Source organism: Telopea speciosissima, chromosome 7 (assembly GCF_018873765.1).
Source record: "Telopea speciosissima isolate NSW1024214 ecotype Mountain lineage chromosome 7, Tspe_v1, whole genome shotgun sequence".
In the NCBI taxonomy this organism is placed as follows: domain Eukaryota; kingdom Viridiplantae; phylum Streptophyta; class Magnoliopsida; order Proteales; family Proteaceae; genus Telopea; species Telopea speciosissima.
In genome coordinates this window covers 53426196-53453948 of record NC_057922.1, presented here as the reverse complement: position 1 = coordinate 53453948, position 27753 = coordinate 53426196, and the positions used below count along the sequence as shown (strand labels likewise).

Below are 27753 nucleotides of genomic sequence, written 5' to 3'. Positions count from 1 at the left end.
ATTCACCAAAAAAAAGAGTTCAGGGGAGAGAGAGAGAGAGAGAGAGAGAGAGAGAGAGAGAGAGAGATGGTAAAAACAAATGGAACAAAAAAATAAAAAACCCAGTAATGCTCACGGAGTTTTAAACATGTTTTTGCTAACAGTGAACTCCGCCCAACTTAATGAACGTAGAAGGTATATAACATGTAGGGAAAAAGATGGATCTTTATTCTCTGCAGTTCCCTGCCGGTATAGTTCCTCTAGTGCCTCTAACAAGGGGGGGAGGTGGGGCAATGACCATTCCACCCCTATCTGGGTGGGGTCCACCCCCTCTTATTAGAGGCACTAGGGAACTGTACTGGGCAGGGAATCACATGAGACAATTTTTCGAAAAAGATTGCCACGATCCCAATATGATGATTCTTTTGCATGTCGTTTCACATCTCACCCCATGAATTCCACTCTGTCTTCTCATTAAAACCTCTTATTGGACGATTAGCTATCTCACCATCTCATTGTTAGGAAACTGCAATCTCGCATTGTAGCAAACCCTCTCCCTAATATGTAATATATTTTAGGGAAAGAGAATGTCAGTTGGTCGCGTAGCGCACACCACCCCTAGGCCCAAACATAGGGGCAAGTGAAATGACCGTTGCACTCCTGGTAATTTTCATCTTTATGAGGGGTGTGGCGGCCATTATGCACACCCCTATGTCTGGGATAGGGGTGGCGTGCACTGCACCACTGGGTGGTGTTCTATCTCCCTATTTTTTATGCACTTTGTGCATTGTCATGATGCCCACCAATGATATTTTCCCTAATCCATAATGTTGGGTGGCCGAATCACTGTCTTTTCCTTATTTATGGCTGCAATTATTGCTCCATATTTGGTAGCAACTCTTTTGCCCAATATCATATTTTCCTTAGTTTCCATTTGTTAAGTGCTCCATTTCTAAAAATTTATACTTCTAATCTTTTTTTTTTTTTTTGGGATAAAGTTCTCTGAACTGGGGCGCAGGATACGCCCACACACATGGTGTTGCGTGTGAAAACCTCCGGTGCTTGGTTCGCCCGTGGATGAACCTGCAAAAACCAAGCAATGAGCGCGCAAGAGGGCCGGTGTGGCTCCGGCCTAGGACTCTCCGATGCTCAAGTCAGTCTCCAACGCGACAACAGAATCGTGTAGTAGAAAGCAAGATCATCAATGGTGCTCCATACCTGGGTATTTATAGAGTGAGGATGAGATGAGGCGGTTGGGAGAGTCCTAGTATGGTAGGAGTCCTTCTTTGGAAGGCTCTCTCGCGAGCGGAGTGGAGAGCTATTTTTGGTCGGACTCTTATTAAGGTAAGAGTCCATGTAAATTGTGATTTCGTATTGCGCCGGGATCGTGGCTTCGATCCTTATCCCGTGATTCTCGGGATGTGTCGACGTGGCCGCGATCCCGGTGGGGCGCTATGGTAGCCTCTCGTGGAGGAGGGCTCGGCCTAGGAGGTCGGCCCGGTAGGTCGGTCTTGGCGCACCTCGGCCTCGGGAGGTCGGTTTGAGAGGTCGGCCCGGGAGGTCGGCGTTAGGTCGGTCTCGGCATCGCTCACCTAGGATGTCCTGTGTATGCTCGGTCAGGAGTTTATGACTGACTTGTGTGAGCTCGGCCTTAGCCCCCGGACTTTGCGAGCTCGGCCTCGGCCTCGGCTCGTGCTCGACGAGGTCGGGTCGGCCACGTGGTAGCCTCCGATAGGTGGGGTGTTTTATGCCTCATCACATGGGGTGGGCAAAATGACCACCCCCCCCCCCCCCAAACCTCACCCCTATCCCTCCCTATGTATCTTGATGTAGCCTGCGCCCAGATGCGCTCCCAGACAAAGAATGTGCACCCTTTTTTTTTTTACAATTTTTTAAGGTAAGAAAGGCTACCTAAGTTAAACACTTAAAAACGGTTGCTAAATTTTAATAATTTATTGACATGGAATGGAGTATTCATTGCTTTATTTCATTTTCATACGCATTTACTTTGTTTGAGGTTTCAAATTTTGAAAACTTAATCTCTTACATAAGAAGGGAATTAAAATTTTACCAAACAAGGAGGGAATTAAAATACTATTTTAATAAAATTATAAATGTCTTGGTAAGAGACAGGATGGGTTATAATTATTTATTTCTTTATTTCCTTTGCAAATGCATTTACTTTTCTTAGAGTTTCAAATTTTTAAAACTTAATCCTAGAACTATAATACTATTAAAAATGATAATAAATGTCTTGCTAAAATTAAGGATGGGTTATATTTAGCTAATAAGTTTTTTGCTAACTATTTTAAGAGGTTATTGGCCTCCATAAATCTGGCATATGTCATTGAATATTCTTATATTAGTTGGTGGTTGAACCATATTTTTGCCAAGCCTTTTTAAACATTATATGGGAAAAAGATCACTGCTAGGTTGTGTGCAGCTTGTGCAAGACATAGGACTGCATGAAATGACACCATGTCACTTGAAATGAAAAAAACTTCATGCTTAAATTTTCATTATTTTGGCTCGTAAGGATTGGGAGGGGAAAGGCAAAGTCCCCCCCCCCTCCATAGATTAGAGGGTAATCTGTGGAATGTATTCTTACTTGCACTATTTTGCAATGTGAAAGAGTGAGTAGCAAAGTTACGAAACGTGGTATTGGGTATCGTATGCCAATACCGATACAAGTGAAAACATTTGCAGCAAATTGAGTGCTTGGTTTTGGCATTGGTAGCCCAGCGCCCAGGGTGCTGCCAGGGGCCATCCAGCGGTTGAGCTATGCCGCACACATCTCGGCGCATGCCTAGGGATGTGTCCGACACAGCGCAACAGCTGGCAGCACATGGGGCGTGATGGGCTCCTTGGAGACGAGCTAAACTCCTGTGCCCAACGAGAGATGGAGAAAAAGACCAAACAAATAAAAAAGGAAAAAGTTATTCTTCGTAGAGAAGGAAGAACTATTGGTTAATTATTTGACCCTATAATTGGACTTTGAATTCATAAATAACTTTAACGTTGTATTGTTCATGGTCACAAATACCCTTTTTGGGCTCAATCAGAGGGTTTAGATGCCTATAGTGAGGGGATTCTTCAGTAAGGGTGTCAATTTGGGATCGAAACCGGAGACCGTCCCAATACCGTCCCGCTAAAACCCGGTACCGGACCGTCCCATTAGTAAATGGGATGGTACTAGTATCTGATTTTGGTACCGAATGATAAATGGGACGGGACGATTTTGGGATGGGATTTCCAACGATACCAGTACCGAAATACCAATTAGGTACCGGATGGTATCAAAACTACTAGTACTGTTTAAAAAGAAAGAGTATACAAGATCTTTTGTTTAAAAAAAAAGTAGGGTATAAGAATTATAACTTATTAGGGTTTCACTAATTACCTTTTGAATACGAAGAAGAACAACAGGTCAACAGCCGTAGCTTGAAGTCTCTCCTCACAGAATCTGCTACAATGCTACTCCCTCCTCCCTCCTCCCTCCTCCCTCGACCAACTACATCTACCAGGTTCTTCCTTTTTGCACTTCGTACTTCGTACCATACTACCATGTGACATGTGTGATAAATAGAGTTTTGTTTGGGAAAATCAAAGAGGAAACACAACGGGATTCTTTCATTCTATAGGACTTCTCTAGATTTAAAAAAATAAGAAGCTTATTACATGTGATCTTAGGGAGTTTGAAGAAGTAAAACTATGATTTCGTAATTTAAGTTGCTTTATAAAAAATAGTAGACAACTTAGATTTCATGATAGGGATAAAATTCCACAACACTAATAAACCTGCCTCGTTAGAAACATTTAAACTTCTTCTTCCTTTTTCTATAGCGCCTAGAACCGTTTAAGAGCCGGTACCGTCTTGTCCCGCTAGTAATCGGGACTGGGATCTAGGCTTGGTCCCATTAACTAAATGGGATGGTACTGGGATTGACACTTTTGATACCGGTACCGGTACCGTCCCGTCCCAAATACCGGGAACCGTCCCAATTGACACCCTTATTCTTCAGTCACTATGGGTAAAGGGAAACTCAAATCGATTAATTTCAACACCCTATTGTTCATGGTCACAAATGCCCCTCTTGGGTTCAACCATAGGGTAGGGTATAAATACCCAGAATCGAGATCCGGATTAGTCTTGGCCAATTCCGATCCAAATAGGATCAGAATCGGCTAGAATCAGTCCAGAATCATGGGAATCTACTAAAACCCCCTAAACCCTAGTTTCTATGTATGATTGGTCCGATATCAGGATCAGATCCTATTTTTAAAACCCTATCAGAAGGTTTAGATGTCCATGGTGAGGGATTTTCGTTTCATTATGGCCATACTTGGTCTAATAGATGGGATAAAAAAATGGAGAAAAGTTCTATGTGGGGGAGTGTACAGGTGGACGAAATGACTCACCCACCCCCCCTTTTTTTGGGTAGAGAGATATTCTATTGATTTGAATGTGTAGAACTCATGGGGGTTGGGAAACACTTCTCAACTAGCGATGCCGTGTATAGAGGCCAATATGTCGAACACGTAATAGATAGGGTCTTCCTGACTAGGGAGTCTGCTAATACATTTGCATCCCTAGAAATATGGGAAAAATAACATGCTCTAAAACAAGAGGTGAGATAAGAGGTATCTTCCAAGACTAGTTGGAGGGAAAGAGGCTGGGGAAAGGATGGGCTTTGGATAAGTTTCATAACTCCTTCACAGTCCGATTCCACCTGAATATCTTTGATGCAAATGGAAATTGCCTCAAGAAGGCCTGCTCAAATTGCTAGCCCCTAGTCAACCCCACTACAGTCAAAGGAGGACACCATTGATTTTGCTAAAATTGGGGTCCCCCGATGGTCCCGAGTTACTATACCTAGACCCTCTTTGATTTTATCCTTTGGTATAGATGCATCGCTATTCATCTTAACGAACGGATGGGTCGGGGGAAGCCAGACTCGAGGAGTTCGTGAGAGAGATGGTGTTGAGTTTTGAAGATCTTGAGTCTGAGCTTCCAAAAAACTGGGATGAAGAAATCTGAGCTAGTAAAATAAGTTATTGAGGAGACCATTTCTTGCGCCCATGTATTATATCATTTCTCGCTTTCCATAGTGACCAAAGAATTGAGCTACACTGGCTTAAGAAGGTCACCTTGATTTCCTCAGATGGAAACTGCATTTTACTCCTCTCATCCAAGAAATCAGCATGCTTTCTGTCCTCTGTTGAAGGGATATGAAGGCCTAGAGCAGAGTTAAACCATGAGGCTCGAGCAAAGGGGCAGAAGATAAGGATATGTTCACTTGATTTCATTACAGCATTGCATCACGGGCAACAGGGGTCCAAAGGAATACTATGTTGATGAAGGCATTCTCCCAAAGTGATCCCCTCTTAACTGACTTGCCAATGAAATGTTTTTATTTTTGGAAGAGTAGGCCATTTCCAAATGTTATTCCACATTGATGTAGGAGTTGAAGCCCAAGCACTGACCCACGAGGATGAGGATCGCTCCGCTACCTTTTGGCTTTGAATATTGTTTAGAAGGTGGTATGCAGAATTTATTGAAAAAATTCCATTTGAAGAAGCTCCCTAAACGCTGGTACTCATCATAGAAACTCCCTAAACTCTGGTACTCATCATATATACTATAAGTTGAAGTCATGGCATGAGGGCTCCGACTAAGAACGAGAATCAGTGTCATGGTGGTGCTAGGCCGGGGACCGAACAAAAGAGGTTAGAATACTGATATCGTGCAGTGCAAAGGGTATGGCTTGATGGCTTGAACGACCTAGTTGATCGCTTCGCTTAAGGGCTTGTTCGGTGTGCTAGGAACAGGCTTCCCGAAACCAGTCATCAAAGCATGCTAATGCACGATGGTGCTCTATGATCAGCTCGACCACCGGGAGAGAGTCCTCTAAAGGGAAAATGGATATGTGGATCTTTAGAAATGCTGCCTTTTCAGAAGAACTGAAAAGCTCATCCATCAGCTCGATCTTCCAACACCAAGATTCTTGATCAATAAGATCCTCAATCTTTTGTATCGCCATATTACTTGGGGGATTGTGTGAATTTGAAATATGGAATCAAAGGGAGCCATTTATTAGTCCAAATGTTTATATTCTGTCATCTCCGCCTTCCATATTAGACCTTCTAAAAGAATCTTCCTTCAATAATACTTCACCATACCTATGAAGGGTTGTTGCCCAATCGAGCCTTCATGAAATTGTAGTGAGGGAAGTATAAGGACTTCATGAATGCAGCCTATACTGAGTTTGGTTCAGAAAATGACCTCCAGGCAATCCGTGAGAGAAGCGTCTTATTGTGTAATGATGGGTCCCTGAAACCCAACCCACCACGCTCTTTGGATTGAGAAAGTTTTTTTTTTCCACTCAAGTCAATGCATCTTTGTTTCTTTACTCATTTTTCCCCAAAAGAACCTTGTAGCTTCTTTTCGGATACAATTGTAAATAGACGACTATAATTTGAAATGAGAGGCGATGAAGTTTGAAATAGGAAAGGCCACTACCTTAAGGAGGACTTCTCTTCCAACGTGGGATAGGAAGTTTTGGGACCAACCGTGAACTCTGTTGCTCATTTTATCGCTGATACGGTGGAAAAGCTCCACCTTACTCACACCAAAACCAATGGGCAAGCCCCAGGTATTTAGTGGGGCCATCCCCATAAGAAATTCTCAGCATTCTACTAATCAGCCTCTTGTGTCTTGGAGTCGTATTAGGACTAAACCAAACACTAGATTTGTTGATATTTATGCTTTGTCCAAAACCCCTTAAAATTTTCATCTCCTGCAGAGATACCTTCGAGAAAAGACTATAATCATTTGCAAATAATAAGTGAGAAAGGGTTGTGATTGATTTCTCACCTTAATCCCATGAAAAAGTCCTTTCACCTCTGCATCATAAATCACACTAGACTACGCTTAAGAACACAAGATGAAAAGAGTTGGGGAGAGTGGGTCTCCCTGCCTGATGCCTCTACTTTGGATGATCGCACAACGAATCATATCATTCACAATAATTTTATACTGGATTGATACCACAGTGCCCATTACAAGGGAGACGAACTTTTTCGTTGATCGAATCTCATCTAAGGTAGGAGTCGGCTTATGAAAGGTTACTCGATCCTATCATTAGCTCGTTTCATGTCAAGTTTAATTTATGCGAATCTCTTCTTGTCTTTCCTCTTTCGTTTGATATAGTGAAATTATTCGTGAGCCATGAATACGTTGTTCGAAATAAGCTTCCTTGGTACAAAGGCAAATTGGAAGGGAGATATTAATTGGGGAAGAACACTGAATCCTCACTGCCAAGACTTTTGTTATCACTTTGCACACTACAATGCAAAGACTTATTGACCTATATTGGTCTATTAACTGAGAGGATGCCACCTTTGGGATTAAACAGATCAAGGTATCCTTGCTTTGATTGGGGAGGACTTGTAGAGAAGAAAGCAAGGATAAAAGCAAGTAGGTCTGTTCTTATTAGATCCCAAAATTTTTGAAAAAAGGATTGGTGGAAAGCCATCTACTTCTGGTGCTTTCAAAGGGCCAAGGCTGAAGAGAGCTGATTTGACGTCCTCCTCCGATGTGGGGGGAAGGGAGCACAATATGATATTATCCTCCACTAAAATACAGGATTTGATGTAGTGCATAACTGAAGAAGAGCATCCTCATCCAAGCCCTTAGATTGGTAGACCTCTTGATAATGCTTAAAAATTGTCATAAATCTTCTGCTATGATGTATTCCATCCCCCAGACTAAAGTTTGAGCTTGATAATTCTATTTTGATGTCTGCGTTAAATGATTCTTGAGTGAAAGAAGGTTGTGTTTAGGTCCCCACCCTTAAGCAACAAAATTCTTGATTTTTGAAGTAAAAAATCCACCTCGCATTTCAGTAGCTCGTCCAGCTACTTCAATAGCACGTTCCTTGCTTGTGTGGCAGCAGAGCAAGGTATATTCTTGAGGGAGGCTAATTCCTTCTTAAGAGAAGAAATTTTCCTCTGAAGGTGGCCAAATGTCTCCAAATTCCACTTTCGAAGAGTTCTTTCATAAGAGTTGAGATTCTGCTGGAGGGAGCAAGTCGAGTCCTCAGTTGAAGGGGAGTGCAACGAATTTGCAATAACCTAATTGAAGTCGGGATGCCTCATCCACATTGATTCTAAACGCAAGGAGCGAGGCCCACTACTAAGATGAACATCTGTGTCAACAAATAGCGGGTAATGGTCCAACCCAACGACAACTTTTGTGTAAATAGTAGCTTCAGTAAAAGTAGATCTCCATGAAGCATTTCCAAAGGCACGATCTAGACATATTCGAATGTTTTTCGAACCAAGGCACTTATTTCTCATGTATAGATCGGGTCGTGAACTCTAGGATCAAGGAAATCGTAGGACTCCATTTTTCGGAACTGATCCTCCTCTCTAGTCCCTTTATAATTTCCACCATCTTTCTCTCTCCATAAAAGGAAAGATTTGAAGTTGCCAAAGCATGTCTACTCTTCAATTCTTCCTTCGCCTATACGTAAAACGAGGACATAATATTTACCTTCACCGAGTTTCTCCAGAATATTTCAAGCTCCCCAGAGGCTCAAATAGAAGGAATTGAGAGCATGCCAGGAAGCTTAAGCTTTTTGTGGATCCTACGAAGCTTCTCCTCTGAATATTTTGTTTCCATCAGATAGATAAAATTAGGTCTCTCCATTTTGAGGATATTCAACAGTTCACAAATTGTAGCAGGTTTCCCCATCCCTTTATAGTTCGAAGATTAGAGTTTCATTTCTCCCCGTGGGTTTGTGAGGCGCCAGTCGCCTGCACAGTGGAGGAAACCTTTTTCCTAAACCTTATTATTAGTAAAGTAGGAGTTGTAGTCTATTAAGGAAAAAGAGTATTGGATGAGAATTTCCATGAAGGAGTGATGGACGAACCTCGTCTTTCGGCGGGTACCAAGTCTGCTATTCAGGGGGATGCTCAAGACCCTGATGGAAGGCCAGCGATTGACCTTGGGGTTTTCCTTGGTTTTCCATGCATTCGGATGCAACCTAAGCCAACTGTGGCCCCTCCTTCATTTGCTACGATGGTAAAGCCATCCCTTCCGGCAATTGAGAGCCTGCCATCACCTATACGAGATGGAACGCTTACGAGAATCAAGATCCCTCAAGCAGCATACATTGCGCAGTTAGACAAACTCAAACACTCGCTGATTGGGCGTCTCAACTTCAGGTTTACTGCAATGGATAGGCTGCGCGAGGCTACCAAACTATGGGGTTTGAAGGTTGGAGTTTGGTTGAAGTCATTAGGCAAGGGCTTTGTGCTCTTTCAGTTTGAAAACATGGAGGATATGACGTCGGTTTAGAGGCACAGCCCACTAAGGATGGATGGGCAACCTCTGCGCTTCCAACAGTGGAAGAAGGATTTTATGGTTGAGGATCAGGCTTTCACTCATCGTTTGTCTTGGATCAAATTCCCCAACCTGCCTCAAGAATATTGGCATGAAGACATTCTCTTATCTATTGCAAAATCTGTGGGAAGGCCAATTGCTATCGACAAATGAACTAAAGACTCTCATTATGGGCATTATGCGAGAGTCTATGTCAACATTGATGATGCGCTGCCGCGGGTGGAAGAGGTCTTCGTGGAAAGAGAGCAAGAGGGATCCTTGGAGATGTATGTGTTCAAACAACAGGTGATTTACAAGGAACCCCCTTCCCGCTATTCCATATGTCACAGGTTTGGGCACAAACCAGAATTGTGCTCTCATCGTCAAGAGCAGAATCGTCAGGATGATGGTGCCATTCCAGGAGCCACCTACATGGATGCCAATGACAAGAACCATCAGCAACGACAGAGATGGCGACGGAGATCGCAGTCACCAGTTGTGCAGGACTCTAACGATGAGAATTTGACGGCTTCAGATAAGGGAAGAGAGACTACTGCAGCGGGATTTCGGGGCTCAGATAAAGAAGGAGACTACGTGGATGCGGAGTTAGCGGTGGGAGAAGCGATGGGCAAGGGAGAGTTTCAAACTACTCCAAACTCTTTGGCCTCTCCAACTATCGTTGCTGAGTCCCCCCTCTCAGTGCCTAGAGACAACGTGCATGAGAAGGACGTGGGTGAATTTCCAATGGGTCTCAACCTAGTCCACCCGGTCCAGCTACAAGCCAATGAAGGGAACCGTGGATCTTCCTCTCCAACTGCAGCAAGCTCGCCTTCTTCTATAGACTATATAGATAATGGTCGCACAGTGGTGGTTACACATGTGGCTCTGGATTTGGGGGATGAAACCAATGACGAAGCACCTTTCTCTCAAGCTACCCGAAGGCATAAAAATAGAGAAAAGCATATCATCCCAGAAAATATTGTCAAGGGCGCTCGAAGACGTGGTAAAGGCTCTACTGAAGCTGCAGTAGTCTCGGAGAACCTAAATGCACAACGAAGGGACGCCGACTCAGGGCGTCAAGAGGACTCCCCTAACTTTTAGTTATGCAGTGCCTATTTTGGAATATCAGAGGGGTTGGAAACAACCATGCAAAGGACCATTTGTGGAATCTGATTAAGGAGCATAACCCAGACTACCTGTGTCTTGCTGAGCCTAAGATTGGCATTAACAGATGCCCCTAGCGTTTTATTCAATCTTTAGGTATGACTGCAGATGCTATCACCAATGATAGCGATGAAAGGGCGGCAAATTTGTGGTTATTTTGGAAACATGGACTTCGACGCCCTGCTGTAATTATCACCTCAGATCAGCACATTTCAGGCCAAGTGGAGTTTAATGGGATCAAAAGTTTCATCTCAGTAGTTCACGCGAGCTGCTTGAGAGCGAATAGACGCAATCTGTGGTGCGATTTGGTGTCTATTGCAGGGATTCTGTGCCCCTGGCTAGTGGTGGGAGACTTTAATGCTTATCTATATGCTAGCGATAAAACTGGACCAGGCCGTTTCAACACGGGTTCAACGGAGGATTTTGCTGCAATGGTTGACACTGCGAAGCTCATTCCGCTGCACTCTATAGGCCGCAAGTTCACTTGGACCAATAACCGCAGAGTGGGTAACATCCAAGCAACCTTGGACCGTAGCTTTAGTAATGAAAGCTGGAACCAAGTCTACACTGGGAGTGTACAGAGGGTCCTAGGTCGCAGCTCCTCGGACCACTCTCCCCTTCTTATTTTTTGTGAGAATGTGCCTTGCCCTGTTAATGCGCCCTTCCGCATGCAGAGGTTTTGGACAGCACATGAGGACTTTTGCAAGGTGGTCAAACAGTCTTGGGCTGATACAATCCAAGGTTCTCTAATTTTTGTAGTGCACAATAAGCTAAAGAGGCTAAAAGGCCATCTCAGGGAATGGGCAAAATAGGTTTTCCCCCACATTGACCATGAAGTTAATCGCACTAAACAATGTTTGGATAGTGTTCAGGAGTTGATTGAAGTGGAAGGTTGCACTGATGAGCTGTTTGATAGAGAATTGCATGCTCGCAGGGATTATGAAAGGGCTATACAGCTGCAAGGGAAGCTTTGGAAAGAGAAAGCAAGAGATAAATGGGTGAAAAATGGAGACAAATGTACCAAGTACTTCCACCAAAAAGTAAAGATGCGAAGGGCTAAGAGTGTCATTAGAGAGATCATTAGGGATGATGGATCGCTTATCACAGATACAAAACTAATTGGGGAGCACCTGGTGGACCACTTTGAAAAGTTTTTTAAAAGAGGGGAATCTACCAAGAATGCTGACATGCTTTCGGTTATACCAGCCCTTATATCAGATGAAGACAATAATTTCCTCACTAAAGTCCCATCACAAGAGGAAATTAAGTCAACGGTTTTCGATCTTGATCCCACTAGCGCACCAGGCTCGGACGGGTTTCCAGGTACTTTTTACTGTGTTAGTTGGCATATTATTGGAGGTGACATTTGTCGAGGAGTCCAGAGTTTTTTTAAAGAAGGCATAGTAACTAAGGGGGTAAACTGCAATTTTCTATGTCTTATACCTAAGGTTGAGAACGCCACCAAGGTTGGTCAATTCAGCCCTCTCTGTTTGGGGAATTTTTTCTTTAAAATAATCCCAAAAATTATGGCTACTAGAATGTCTTCCATTTTACACAAGGTGATCTCTGCAGAACAAGGGGTTTTCCAAAAAGGAAAGGTCATATTTGAAAATATTGGGATTGCTTCTGAGCTGACAAACATGATGAAAGTGAAATGCAGAGGTGGTGGGATAGGGCTGAAATTGGACATTCAGAAAGCCTTCGATACTCTTGAATGGGAATTTTTGTTTGATGTCCTGTTTGCATTTGGGTTCTCTCAGACATGGGTTCATTGGGTGCATCAGATTCTTGTATCGACACGGATATCTATTATAATCAATGGTGGACCAGTGGGATTCTTTGGGATGGAAAGGGGACTACGTCAAGGGGACCCCCTGTCTCCATTGCTCTTTATTCTCTCTGAAGAAGTACTTTGCAGGGGTCTTACGGAGATGCGCAACAAGGGGTGGATCAAACCGCTCAGTGGAGCTCGGCTGGTAAACACTCCCTCCCACCTTTGATATGCTGATGACCTATTTATCTTTATGAAAGCAGAAATCCGTTACCTCAGGAAAGTTAAGAGGTTCCTGCAGATCTATGGAGCTGCTTCAGGCCAAGTAATAAATTACACAAAGAGCAAGATCTTCCTGGGTCATGTAACTTCTTCCAGAAGACAAAGAATTGCCTCGACACTTCAAATCTTAGTTAGCAGCTTCCCCACAAGGTATCTGGGTGTCAAGTTGGTGAAAGGCAGAGTTAAGAACGACATAATTCAGCCTCTCATTGACAAGTTCAAGCAAAAACTGAATTCTTGGAAGGGGCATATGATTTCTTTGGCTGGTTGCATTGAATTGGTTCGATCCATGTTGAGCAACATTCCTGTTCATAACTTTTCAATCTATCTTTGGCCGATTTGTGCTATTGGAATCATGGAAAGGTGGACCCGCAATTTTATTTGGACTGGGGAGGCGGAAACACAGAAAGCTATCACAGTTAAATGGGATCGCATGTGCAAGCCCAAAGCTGAGGGAGGTATAGGCATTCGACGCCTTCGTGACCTAAATTTAACTTTAATTTCAAAGCTAGCTTGAACAATCAAGGTGGATAACACTCCCTTAGCTGATTTCTTAAGATGCAGATTTATGAGAAAAGATGGAGGGTTGAAAAAATCTATTGGATCCTCCTCTATTCTCCCTGGACTTAGAAAAGTGTGGCATTTTGTGCAAAATGCAGAGAGATGGGTGATTGGGAATGGCAACACTGCCAAATTCTGGTATGATAAATGGATTGGAAGTGATAGTGTTGAAAATCTCCTACTTCCTTATTGCATTCCAAACAATCTATTGGCAACAGTGGCAGACTTTAGAGAAGATGGAGATTGGTCACTTCCAAAGGTCCAAAACCCCCAACCACAGCAGATTTTTGATAAAATTGTGGAGAGTGTCATCGCTTGTACCAACAGAGATGATAAGCGGTTCTGGGCTCACACAAGCACTGGGATTTTTTCGGTAAAATCTGCCTGGGAAGCCACTAGAGTAAAGGCAACAAAACTGAGCTGGGTTTTGGAGGTTTGGGATCGAGATCTCCTCCCTAGAACATCCATTTTTGGCTAGCGATTAATGCATGATGCTCTCCCAACTAATCACAATGTGAGGCGTAAAACTGTTCCTGTAGTTTCTCGATGCAACCTTTGTTTTGCAGCTTGTGATTCCAGCCAGCTTCTCTTCTTGGAGTGCTCATTTTCTATCCATGTTTGGAGGGAGATAATGTATGGTTTCAACCAAACATGGAGAGGATTCCCTACAATTGAAAGACTTTTCTCATGGTGGCGTAGGAAGATCAAGGTGGTTCCTCTACCTTGAGCATGGCGAGTTCTTCTTGTTGTTGGATGCAACTATTTATGGTGGGAACGAAACAGAAGATGATATGAAAACCAACAGAGAACACCATCTCAAGTAGTCAAATTATGTCTGGTTGAAATGGTGGAATGCACAAGGGCCAAAGGAGCGGTAATTCACTCAGTCCAAGAGCTCATATTGGCATGAACTCTCAAGGTTGCGATAGCAACAACCCCTCCCAAGATCATTAGGGAAGTAAAATGGAAAAACCCCCTCTTAAACTGGTGGAAACTGAATATTGATGGGTTCTCTTTAGGTAACTCGGGATCAATTGGGGCAGGAGGCATTTTTAGAGACCACCTTGGAATAGTCAAGAAATGCTTTGCGGTTTACCTCGGGATAGGCACAAATTTCAGAGCTGAGATGGGCGCTTTCCTCACTGGCATCAAGATAGCTAGCACTTTGAAACCGAAAAAATTGTAGATTGAAAGCGACTCTCAAGCTGCAGTGGCAGCAATACTTTCAGAGAATTTACCATGGAATCTTTTACAATATTGGTGGACAGCAAAGTCTTTCCTAGACTCTATTCAAGGGCGGGTCACACACTGCTACAAGGAGGCAAACTCAGCAGCGGACGCCCTCGCCAACTTGGCAGCCAAGAGGAAAACATGTTATTAGAACTCTACTCCAAGCTTCATTGCTAACACTGTTGGTAGGGATGCTCTTGGGCAACCTAACTATAGATTTCAGTAATGTGTTGAGTCATTAGTATGCCAGGATCTTTTGAATCGCTGGTTTTTGCCCCTTTGGCTGGTTAAAGGCTATTAGCTGTATTATTTATGTTTCATATTAATACAAATTGCTGACCATTAGGAAAAAAAAAAGTGAGGCGCCAGTCACCATGGGTTTTAGCATTAAAAAATGCTCAAGTTGATCAATATTCATGAGAGTCTCCTTGTTATCTGCCTGGTGAGAGCTACATAACCTCTTGGATCGGCCTCTATTTGTCCTAGTATCACGCACATGCTTTTGTCTCTGGGTTGGCTTTCTGGGGACTATACCATTAGTAGGGGTGGTAAAGAAGGGAGACGACGGAAAGGATGGGAGGGTATCGGTTTGGTTACAAGTAGATAGGTTTGTGGTGGGTTGGTTTGGGGTTGGGAGGGGTGACTGAGTTGGTGGGTTAGGATTTGGTTGTAGGTCAATGTGGTATGCATGATACTGGGGAGGGCTAGGGCTGCCATTTTTGGGCATGGGGTTTGGTTCGGAGGGAGCTTTGAAGTGGGATCGGTTTGATTTGTAAGACCAGCTATCGTAGGACATGAGGTGGTATTTTAGGAAATAAAGAGAGTAGTTAAGTGGAGAAGAAGGGTCAAGAGAGCTTAGGACGTATTATTTTAGGACAAGGAGGGGACAACATCTAATGATGTGAGGAAATGCGAAAGAATGGACGCGAGATGGATAAGTTGGTTATTTGGCGTGAACTCATAGGAGGATGATTGCGTATCAAGCAAATTCGAAGGAGTTGTGAGGCAATTATGGTGATGATTGGGAATGATTTGGGGGGCATTGTGAGTTGGCAGAAAGTGGTTCAAGGGGAGGGGGATAGGGTAGGACAAGATAACATGCGTGATAGAGCTTGTTTGAGGTGGCTGTAGGGAGTATCGCAGATGATAGATGGAACATGTCAGGGGATGACAGAACCTACCTGAGCTTAAATGTCATCGTCATGGTTGTCTTCTCCGGCAGCGATGGAAATAAGGAGGGTATGATTGCCTATATTTGTAGAAGTGGATGAAGATGATTGCCTCTTGAAAGTGTCGAAGTCCTCAAACCTGAGTTTTAGAGAATGCTCAGTAATCCTTCTGTTAGGGATAATGCCTCTAAGGTGAGGTCTAAACTTCAAGGGGGTCGAAGAACCTCGCTGATCCGGAGATAGGATATAGGGTATCTCCAGCTTAGTAGGGCATTGCAAGTCATCATGGCCAATGATACCACAAATATAGCAGAAGGTAGGTAGGCACCTGTATTTTAACATGAGATTGGCCATGGAGCTTGATCTTCGACGGATGGGGATCATTGCGTGCAGAGGCTTTAGGATATCCCGATGGATGTGAAACAAAGATACTCCAAACGTTGTCCAAGTTGAAAACCCTGAATCAGCATAGACTCCGATGGCATACCTACTTTGGTACCAAAGTGGAAGGCAAACTCCAGTGATAAGAGGTTGATAGGGACGCCATGCATTTGGACCCAGAAATTGACATGTTGTAAGTTCCATTTACCGTCATCTCTCTATCGTTCCAAGACTACCAGGTTTCCCTGGACAGCCCAGGGACCTTCCACCATTACCTTCTACATGTCGGTGTTATGTTGGAAGCGGAACAAGTACTAATTACCTTTCAGAGGTGAGGCTTCCACTGGGAGGAGAGTATTCCAAGCCTTTTACCGGAAAAAAAAAAAAAAAAAAAGTATTCCAACCCTAAGGTAGTGCTTTTGTAACTTCTTACTTCCATACTAGCTTTCCAGGTAAGATGTATCCCACTAAGGAGTTTGCCCATGGGAGGTTTGCCTATTCTTCTCATTCATCATCCACCTCTAAGAAGTCTTCATAGTTATCAAGGGGTGATACAGGTTGAGGGCGGGGTATAGAAGGGTGAGGGGTGGCAGGATGGTTTGAAGGTCGAAGGATGGGAGAATGGCTCAAAGTTCGAGAGGAGAATGGGTCGAGGGGTGGAAGGGTTGGACGATAATTTTGCCTCATAAGAGAAATAGAGAAATGAAATAGGCAGAGAGTAGAGACAGTTGCTAAGACGAAAAAACTAAACACCGTAGTGAGGGGTGAGAGAAGGAAGGAGCCATATTACAACTCTGGTATGTAGAGATTTGGGTGGCACGTGACTCATGCCAGAAACAACCCAGAGACACTCACAAGGAGGAGGGGGAGGAACTAAGCAGGAGTGAAAAAACATTATCACCTAACACAATTTAGGAAGGAAACATCCTGAGCTATACAATTCTTGGCTCTAGTAATGCCACGCATGCAAAAAATGAAAGTATCATCTGCGAGGATCTTCGAACAATGAAAGCTGCTTTAGACCTTTTTCCTGACCTTTCTGGCCAGGAAATCAATTATGGAAAGAGTGGCCTCTGTTTCAGCAAAAATGTTCCTCCTTGTGAAAGACAATATCTAAGCTCTGTCATTAGAATCAAATAAATGTAAAAAAAGGCCACTTACCTGGGAGTCAATCTTTTTCATTCCAGATCTAAAACTTTTGATTTGAATTTTATTATTTCTCGTATCAATAATAGACTCGCTTCATGGAAATCTAATCTTTTATCTTTTGCAGGTCGTCAGGTTATGATTCATTCGGTTCTTACCTCCATTCCAACCTATTTTATGTCTTGTTTTTCTTTTCCAGTCAAAATATGTAAAGCCCTTGACTCTGTTTGTTTCAAATTTTGGAATGATAGCTCATCTACTATCAAGAAAACATCTCTAATAGCTTGGGACAAGATTTGCCTCCCGGCTAAATTTGGAGGTTTGGGAATCTATAAGGCTTCTATTACTAACTCGGCCTTAATTCTCAAATTGGCTTGGCGTCTGATTTCTCAACCAGATGCACTTTGGGCTAGGATTCTTGAAGCTAAATATTTTCCTAACCATTCCATTTTCAATCCCAAAGTTTTGAAAAAGCGTGGATCATGGACTTGGAATAGTATTGCCAATATTCTCCTAGTTCTCAAAAAAATTTCTTTTCGAGTCATTGGCAATGGTTGTAATTCTTTTTTCTGGGATGATCCGTGGGTTCCAAATATACATACACATTCTTTACCATCCTCCTTGAATCCATCTCAAAATAATGACAAGGTAAGTATTTTTTGTGCTAATTCACAATGGAATTCTTCATTGCTTTTGTCTTACATTCCATGCTGGTTTATCCCAAAAATTACTAATATTCCATTATCAACTAACAATGATAGTTGGTGGTGCACTCTAGCAAAGGATGGTCAATTCTCTACGCGTCGAGCATCGTGATTTCTAATGCTAAACAATTACTCTTCTCAGTTCAATTCTAAGTGCATCCCTTGGTGGAAATTTTTTTGGAAACTTTCGATACACCCCAAGTTTAAATTATTCTTTTGGCGTGTTCTTCATGCAGGTATTCCTACCAGAGAAATTCTTTCGAAATGGAGTCCTATCGACTCTGATTACTTGATTTGTGGATACTCTACGGAATCGATTTGGCACATATTACTTTCCTACAATTGGGCCAAACATATTTGGGCTGCGGGCCCTTTGAGTTTGAGAACTGAGCATTTCTCATATCATTCAATGGAACACTTTTGCATATCTTTTTATTCTAACCAGCAACTCGGATCATATTCTCGTACTTGGTTTTTTTCTGTCTTTATAATTACTTGTTATTTATTTGGGAATCAAGAAACAGGGTTGTGTTTGGGAACACTAAGGCTGATCCTATTAGAACAATGTCTCTCATCAATCGGTGAATAACTAATCTCAATCTTCACCCATCTAATCTCGACAATTGTAATTGTGATAAAATTAAGCCTATTGATATACCTGTTTCAATTAAGGATTTAAGTGTGTCATATTCTGAATTGCCTGTTTAATCTGTGCATGATCCTTCCAATAAGAAAAAGACTCATCTGCTTGGGCTTTTTGTACTTTGACTCATGGACGAGTGATATTAGCACAAGCAGATTTTCTGACGGCATACCATGAATGGGAGCTAGAAACAACAGCAACACTTTTTGGTCTTCACCATAGCTCTAGTTTGGATATTAAGATCAAAGAAGTTTGGGTTTTAACAAGAGAGTTTCTTCAGCATATTCCACAACCATCACAAAGTTCTTAACCGTTGGATATAGTGCCTTTGTTGATTGATCTTAATTCTTGTATAAAGGATGATTTCTGGTTTTTGTTAACCCCAGATGCCTCTATAGTCTTCTCGATGAGTTCATTTGCTAGAAAAAACTGGTACGTGTCATTCCCACTTTTTGCATGGGCAAGACTATCCAGATACATTTCCTAGTAATAAAGCTTTTTATTTTCATGAAAGAAAAAAAAATGCCACGCATGGAAGGGACTCCTTTTTTTAGGTTTTATTGCACGAGTTATAAAATTTGTCAAAAATAAAAAATACATGAAATATTGATGAAAGACGGAAATCTTGCCCCCATGATTTCAATTTCTGTACTCTCATTGGCCTCGCGCTCTCAACAGAGAACGCCGACTCCAAAAAAAAAAATTAGTAATTTATTTCAGCAATGACACGTGGACATTGCAAAGAAGTCTCCAGACCTCATCACCTCAACGCAAACGTTTGCATCACAAAAACAAGCTATGCTTTGTCACGTTCGCTTCATAAATATAAGGTATGCTTTGTCAGTTGGAGAGAGAGAGAGAGAGAGAGAAGGCTTTCCTTGCCTATTTAAATAACAGCATTGAGGAGCGAGAGCCCGAGAGGAAGAGCCGCGAGAGAGAGAGAGAGAGAGAGAGAGATTTGTAGTTCATCGATGGCGGCAGAAGGAGAAATCGACGACCTCCCCAAGAACGAAGCGAACTACACTGCCTTAACGCCACTGTGGTTTGTGGATAGAGCTGCTTTAGTTCATCCGCAGAGGATATCCGTCGTTCACGGATCTTTACAGTTCACTTGGCTTCAGACTTATCAGCGATGCCGACGAATGGCTTCTGCGCTATCCAAGAATTCCGTTGGTGTCGGTAGCACGGTAAAACTCGATCTCACCGTCCTGAATTTTCACTTGTTCCTCTTTTCTTTTCTTTTCTTTTTTTTTTTTTTTTTTTTTTTTTTGTCCTGTGGTGCTCTGCTAGATTAATTTAATGGATTGACTTAACTTAATTATGTTTAGGGCTTAATTAGTTCTGTATTGATCCTATGATGATGGATTCTGAGGTTGAAAATGGTTTTAACTTCTAAACTCATGCAGGTTTTATTGTTTTAGCTGAATATCTGATTTTTTTTCCGATCAAGTTAAATGATCAAAGATATTCGGTGTCTTTTCTGTTCATGTAGGGAAAATTAAATTAATCAGGTTAAATTTGGACGAGTGTATATGTTATTAGTCATAAACACAAATTTGAAATTGGTGGGAGACAGAGTCAATTTTTCACAAAAGCACTCATTTTTTTCCTCTTTTTTTTTTTTTTTTTTTTCATTTTTTTGGTTGCCTAATATAGTATCGTTCGGCAGTATATGAGGTTTGAGAGTATTTCAAGACTCTGAAACATGGAGAGTGAATTAACATACCACCGAAAACAAAAATCATACGGCTAGCTTACTTTAATTAAGTATAATTGAAGTTTCATGCTGTCTATGAACAAACTTATTTGTTAAATCCTTTCGGATAAACACGCTTTTGAGAGGATCCTCTGTTGCTGCTTTCATGGGAAATCTACATGCTGCCTCCTCCGGTATGCTTGTAAAAAAACGTCTGCTAGGTACTTTGTAGGAAAATAATCTTGAGATGAGTTTCCCCAACCATGCCTAGAGGCTCAATGAAACTCACCCCCCCCCCCAAAAGGGGGGGGGGGGGGGTAACCAGGGCATCTTACCATGTACCTGCGTAATCTTGGATTTTCTGAGTATTCAGGCTAAGAACTTTCTTGATCTGGCCTCAAAGAAACATGTGGGATCATGATCTTGAGCTTCCCAAAATCACCTGTTGATTCATCATTCCCCCATGAATGAGCTATTTGATCGGGAGACTAATTGAATATGCCACAGTATTGATTACCTAAAATTAACCATGAAAACCCTTCTTTGGAATTTCCAATTTTCTTCCTCTGATAAGTGAGTGTTTTTCTTTACAATTTATTCCCCCCTCCCCTCGAGAGGAGAACCCCCAATGTTTAGTGAGGTGAAAATATTCTAAGAGTACAAGAGCCAATCATGGAGTCAACCCCAACCCCTCTATGCAAGCTCATAGTTCAGCTAGTCCTTTCTATCTTACATTAAATAATGTATAAATATCCACCTAAAACATAATAAACATGTCAAAATGAAGACATGCTGAATATATGAACTTTGCCATGCTTAGTTATACAAATTCTGAGCTTGTATATGCTTAGTAAATTCTACTGGCTTCCTTCCGCATACCAATACTATCTTTCTAAGCTTTGTACTTCTTCTCTCCGAAATCCATGTCTTGTTACATTGAATCTTCATCTCAACCAAACTAATAACCAAAAAAATATTTGAAGCCAAAAAAAGAGAAGAAAACATGTAAGATTAACAGTTGAAAAACAGGGTAACAGTTATTGTTCATGCTCGTTTGTGACTCGGTTAGCTCTCAAATATTTCTTCTCTTTTCAGGCATGTGTTTTGATTTGGTCAAACCTTATGATGTGATTGGTTCCTTCTAAAATTAATACAAAGAAGTTAACCCTATTTTATGAAGATGTGAAAAATATCTTCCAAGTACAAGGAAGCCAAGTAACTGCTAAGTAAAGCACATGAATAAATTTTTAAACCAATAGAATAGCAATGTTTGGTCTCTATGATACTGTCGATTCCGATCATGAAAGGTTCTATTTTCAAATTTCCTTTGGGTGATTCAAAGAAGCCACCCTACTTATGTTGAGGGGAGGAGGGACCTCAAGCTTGAAGCCTGTGGTATGAATATGTAAAAAGTGATGTTCAAAAACAGGTTCAAAAAAAGAAAGATGGAAAACATAAATTCTAATTTTAATAATATCAAAGTGGATAGTCAAGTGTAGGATCTCCCAAGTGTGCCTTTGGGATTGCCTAACATTGGAACACTAAAGTATCAATTTGGGAGATAAAAAAAAGGAAACTGTAGAATGTCTAAGAATTGTATTGCCTACCATTTTTTATTGCATGTGGTCACCTTTGACTCCTTACTGTACACTTCTTGAGTGAATAAAAAGAGTTCCCACTTCTAAATATTTGTTTTTGCTCCTCTTTTTAATGTGTTAGAGTCTATGTTGTCTTTACTTCATGCTACGCTATATTGTTTTAGAGCTCATCGGTTATGTTGGTTATGGAATCTTATTTTTCTATTATATTCTGGCAGGTAGCTGTAATTGCACCCAATGTCCCAGCCATCTACGAAGCTCACTTTGGAGTTCCAATGGCTGGAGCTGTGCTCAACTGTGTCAACATTCGACTTAATGCACCGACAATCGCTTTCCTTCTGGGACATTCGTCAGCTGCAGTTGTAATGGTTGACCAAGAATTCTTTACCTTGGTAGAGAAAGCCTTAAAAATTATAGCAGAAAAAAGCAAAAATAATTTTAAGTCCCCACTTATGATTGTCATAGGTGATAAAAGCTGTAACGCAGCAGAACTCAAATATGCTTTAGATAAGGGGGCCATAGAATACGAGAAGTTTTTGGAAACTGGTGACCCTGACTTTGCCTGGAAACCCCCGAAAGATGAGTGGCAGAGCATTGCTTTGGGTTATACTTCTGGGACAACATCCAGTCCAAAGGGGGTGGTATTGAGCCACCGAGGGGCATATTTGATAGCTCTAAGTGATGCTCTTATATGGGGAATGAATGAAGGAGCTGTATACCTCTGGACTCTTCCGATGTTCCACTGTAATGGTTGGGGTTACCCTTGGACACTTGCGGCTCTCTGTGGGACAAATATTTGCCTTCGCCAGGTATGTCTTAGTCCAATGTTAACACTTCTCCTCCTTGGTTGATATACAGAAGCATCATGGTTTCCTCGATAATTCTACTTCCGTTCACAGTTTTGCTATTAAACTTTATTTTTTTAATTTTAAGCAGTAAACTTGATTTTGTTTTGGACTAAACTGGATGCAATGCCAACCATAAAACAGGTGGTCAGTTTCATTTACATTTTTTGTTGCTGTGGGATTGAGGGGAGTTTTTTTTATCTTCTACTACACATGCACTGAATATAATTCTTGACAAATGCTGCCAAGATGACTTGGACTGGTATACAGCTGCAATGTCCTTATAAAACTACTTGAACACCATCCACTACCCCCTGGATTAACACAAAAATGCCTGTCTTATCATATGTTTTCTTCACAGCACACATGGAGAGAATATACTCCCAAGGTTTGTAAAGGATCTGTCCCAGATAGCTTTAAACATTTAAGACCTTTTAGGACAGACACATGTTTTCTTCACAGCACACATGGAGAGAATATACTCCCAAGATTTGTATAGGATCTGTACCAGATAGCTTTAACCATTTAAGGGAACACATATGCTTCAAGTTGGCAAGGCAATATTCATATCAAGTTACTTCTGAAGTGTTTCAAAAATTTAGTTGAACTTGCATGGTTGATTTGCTTTTCTCATATATATGGGAGGTTATTGTTATTGTTGGTATAATTACTTACAGGATGGAGTTCCTAAGATTGACTGAATCAACATAAGCTAAATGACTTTAGTTTTCTTTGTGCTCTTGCTCTAATTTTTTGAATCCTTGCAGGTATCAGCCAAGGCTGTCTACTCAGCAATAGCTGAGCAAGGTGTGACCCATTTCTGTGCTGCTCCTGTGGTTCTCAACACCATAATCAATGCTCCTAAAGAGCATACTATCCTACCCCTCCCCCGCGTTGTCAATGTAAACACGGCTGGTGCAGCACCACCCCCGTCTGTTCTGTTTGAGATGTCCAAGCGTGGGTTCCGTGTCACCCACACCTATGGTCTCTCGGAGACCTATGGCCCCTCCACCGTATGTGCCTGGAAGCCTGAGTGGGCCTCGCTATCCCCTGAGAAGCAAGCCCAGCTTAATTCTCGCCAGGGTGTCCGTTACATTGGTTTGGAAGGCCTTGATGTTGTTAACCAAAAAACAATGCAACCTGTCCCAGCTGATGGTACTACTCTTGGAGAGATAGTGTTGCGTGGTAATTTGGTGATGAAGGGGTATTTGAAGAACCCAAAAGCCAACCAAGAGTCATTTGAGAATGGATGGTTCCATAGCGGCGACCTGGGTGTGAAACACCCTGATGGGTACATAGAGGTGAAGGACAGGGCGAAGGATGTCATCATATCTGGGGGTGAGAACATAAGCAGCTTGGAGGTAGAGAGTATTATATATCATCACCCTGCAGTCTTAGAGGTATCAGTAGTGGCAAGGCCAGATGAGCAGTGGGGAGAGTCCCCTTGTGCTTTTGTGACATTGAAGAGAGAAGTGGATGGATCAGATGAACAAAGATTGGCTGAGGATATAATTAAGTTTAGTAAGTCGAAGATGCCAGCATATTGGGTTCCTAAGTCTGTGGTATTTGGTCCCTTGCCGAAGACGGCCACAGGGAAAATACAGAAAAATTTGCTGAGGGCCAAGGCTAAGGAGATGGGACCTGTAAAGAAGAAGAGTAAACTCTAAAAAGCCATTGGCAGAGGGTTTTAATATTGTTTGTAATTGCAGCATCCAAAAGGTTCACTTGCTCTTGATGTAATAATGACATGTTATTAGTCACCCTTAGCTCTTAATGTAACAAGGGTAATATGGACATGGTTTCAAGAATTGGATTGGAATAGACAGAATTATCCGACCCTGATTCCGGTTAATGTTGATTCCCACAACCTATTTTCGATCATTAATGTTTTCTCCCGCCCCCCCCTCTTTTTAATCAGTAAAATACTGCCGGTTGCAGATTAGTTTCTCTGATTGAGGTTGCATTCATTTATTCAACTTGATACGTAGGAAATGTTTACTCTCTGTCTGGCTCGGCTTGGTCTCGTTCCCTTCCTGCCCGCTCAGATGATTGAGAATCTTGAGAACCAATCTAAACGTCCGTATTCGCGGGGGCTTCGATTCTTTTTGATAGAACCTGATTAACATAATCCGTCTTCTTGTTTTTTAGGGCGGGGTTGGGGCGTGGAAGTCGAAGAGTTGCTTTCAAAAGTTTATTCAATTTCCAAACACCATCTTATCAGTTTTTCAATCTTTATGCAGAATTTTAAATGGACGAGATCTCTACTTGGTCGCATGGTTTCTATGCAAACGTCTAGGCCAATGGTTGAGTACGCCTAGGTATCTACTCATGAGGCAGAGACATCATCTCACGATGTACTGTGACTCTTTGAGAGGGCATAGAAAACACCACTAAGTAGAGATCTTTTTCTCATATTAAATATGGGTCCTTTGCCCTTTTTTCAGTTAATCGGTTAAAAAATTCTGTTTTTTATTTTTGGCCAAATGTTCTGTGTGCAGCAGCGCAGGCTGCGCCCACACGAGGGTGGGTGAAATGACCACCCTACTCCCCTGAATGGGCAGCCCATGTGTCTAGGCGCAGCCTACACTGCTGCACAGAGAACTTCCGCCCTTTTTTTTTTTATTATTTAAAAAAAAAAAAATCATGAATTCAATTCCTTTCTGGAAAGTATACCGCTGGCATGTTGGGGGAAAAGGAAAATTTGTGTACCCACTGCCCATTGGGGCCTAACTAGAGGGTTTTAAAAATCAGGATTAGATCCGTAGGATTCGCGGATTAAGATTTGAATAGGTTAATAATGGCCAATTCTTCTGGAGCGCATTTCAAGAGTTAATGTAGAACCTGCTAATTCATGACCGATTCGATCGATTCGGATCATAAACGGATTGGATTACGGATCCCAAATCCGCTCTTCAAAATCCTTACATAGACGGCTCATCTTCCCAACATAATGAGAAGAAAAGTGCTACTACTCTTGTAATAAGGTCTACTTTCCCTGTCTGTTATAGACAAGGTTTAATATTTCGCGATATCTCGGTATCTCGGGCCTACCGAGATACCCAAAATATCGCAAAATATGACCGAAATATTGTATTTTTTCTACAATATTTCGGGGGTCCATCTCGGGGGGTATTTGGTCATATCTAGGCCTGAAACTTCATGGACAGCCTTATTTAAGCTTAATAAACACATTTAAACCATAAAATTATAAAAATGTGAATTCAAATTGGTGTTTTGGGCTTGCACCCTTGATTGACATACGGTCGTCGACCCTAATGTATAAATAGTTAAATACACATAGATTAGGCAATTAATATTTAATAATAGTATTTAACTTCATTACATATCAAGTTAAAGCCAATACACATTGATGAGTACCATGATTCTCATACACTCCATAATATTCAATAACTCGTTTAAAGCCTTAAAGGCAATACACTAAGTGTCAAAGTCAGTAAGTCACAAGACTCGCAACTCACAAGTCACAACTCACAAGTTCATAGATCAATGAAATCACAACTTAAGTTACAAATTACAAGTGCTAAACTGTTAATAGTAGTTGTTGTGCCTCCCTGGATCAATCCCACTCATGTCTCGCTGGAGTCGACGTCCATTGCTCTCTATTTGAAGGACATATGTGGACCACGGTATAGAATCAGAGAAGAAACGAGTGTAGTCATCCACAAGTGTCACGTAAATGGAATCATCAACATACTGTAGGTAACCTATCCTAGGATATAAGCTAGGGTTACCAATCAATCCAGTCCGTGAAGAAGATGATCCACTGTGATATGATGTTGGCGTTGGCGCAAGAGGCGATGGCATTGGCTGCATGTATGGCTGGTGAGGTTGGTAGCTAGGTCCGCTAAGGTATGCAAAGATGTTATCTACAAAAGATGATCCAGTATGTCCCTGGGACTGGAACTGGTAGTCATAGTCCCCTACCCAACTAAACTGCCCATATGATGATGATCCATATCCATATCCACCGTAAGGTTGTGATGCACCATAATCCGATGCCAATGGAGTGGTATGTGTGTCAAAAGATGGGGCACGCCAATGTCCAGTCGGTCCTCCCTCCCTATCACCCATAGTCAAACCACCAACAGAGTTAGATAGGTTATCAATGTCCATGTGATCAGGTTGCAACTGTGTTTGTCGACTCCTGTGCTTCCTGTTGTATGTATGTAGGGGGCCTCTTGAGGGTGGGGTGCGGGGGCACGTGCTCTGTGGTTCGTATCTTGTGTGGCATGATCAAACTGTGTCTCTCCAGTGAATCGGAGTGGCTCTACAGGTGCCGTATCCTGAGCCTCCTGGCCTACCACATAATGCTCTCGTATGTCGTCAAATTCTTCACCAGCATCACCACAACCAACATCACCACCACCAGCATCACCATCACCACCACCAGCATCACCATCATCACCACCATCATCATTTGAGGACTTAGACCAATCTTCATCATCAGCAACATTGCCACCAGTGGGCTGGAATGGTATGGGTGAGGCTTCCCTTGCATGTATCTAACCCTCGTCAGCCATATACTCGTCCACATCAGCACCAATCTCAGAAGCTATCATGGGGTCGGGCCTACCTCCCTCCTCATCCAACACTGCCTCACCTTTATCCCTCACCCAATCCACAATAGGGTCATCATCGTCTGAGTCAACTTGAAAGATGTCAACTAGATCAATGGTGCCCCTCTGTCCCTCATGTCCCATACGTATGTGTTGTAGTTTCAACCTCAAGTTGTAGTGCACATACACTATGTCAGATAAACGTTGAGACCCCAATCTGTTGCACCTCTTGGAGTGGATGAGTGCAAAGGTACTCCAGTTCCTCTCACAACCAGATGCAGAACATGTTTGGGCAATGACTTTAATTACTATTCTTCTTAAGTTTTCAACCGATTCCCCATACAACACCCACCATTCAGCTGCATTACAAGTTTACAACAAAAAAGACATGTGTCAAATGTTGTTTCAACTTTCAAATTTCAATATATATGTAATTTAAAACTTAAAAGAATTATCAGCATCACCACGTGCTCTGCCTTGTATCGCAGCCTCAGTTCCAAAACTTCCCAATGCATCCCTAAATACCTTGATCTACACCCATGTGAAAAATTAGTAAGTAGTTCTTCACTACTTATTTGAAAGCATCAATAAGTTGAGTTTTCAAATGAACTCACCTCATTGT

At 42.1% G+C, this 27753-nt stretch overlaps 1 protein-coding gene across 3 annotated transcripts; it reads left to right on the top strand.

Moving 5' to 3' along the window:
* Positions 1-52: 52 nt before the first annotated feature.
* Positions 53-24326, top strand: LOC122669143 (acetate--CoA ligase CCL3-like). 3 transcript variants are annotated; one of them, XM_043865824.1, is made up of 4 exons: positions 53-69; positions 19372-19602; positions 21928-22518; positions 23322-24326. In XM_043865824.1, the coding sequence occupies exons 1-4, from the start codon at positions 67-69 to the stop codon at positions 24219-24221; spliced, it is 1725 nt and encodes a 574-aa protein (XP_043721759.1). In that variant the 5' UTR covers positions 53-66; the 3' UTR covers positions 24222-24326. The 3 variants fall into 3 exon arrangements, with proteins under 3 accessions (XP_043721759.1, XP_043721758.1, XP_043721760.1); XM_043865823.1 differs by lacking the exon at positions 53-69 and adding an exon at positions 11366-11371; XM_043865825.1 differs by lacking the exon at positions 53-69 and having other exon boundaries at positions 19328-19602.
* The last annotated feature ends 3427 nt before the right edge of the window (positions 24327-27753 follow it).

What these genes read in the sequence shown, in the direction of transcription:
- LOC122669143 (XM_043865824.1), top strand. An exon ending in CCGTTGGTGTCGGTAGCACG is followed by an intron (nt 19,603 to 21,927) that starts GTAAAACTCGAT and finishes ATATTCTGGCAG; the next exon opens with GTAGCTGTAATTGCACCCAA. An exon ending in CAAATATTTGCCTTCGCCAG is followed by an intron (nt 22,519 to 23,321) that starts GTATGTCTTAGT and finishes GAATCCTTGCAG; the next exon opens with GTATCAGCCAAGGCTGTCTA.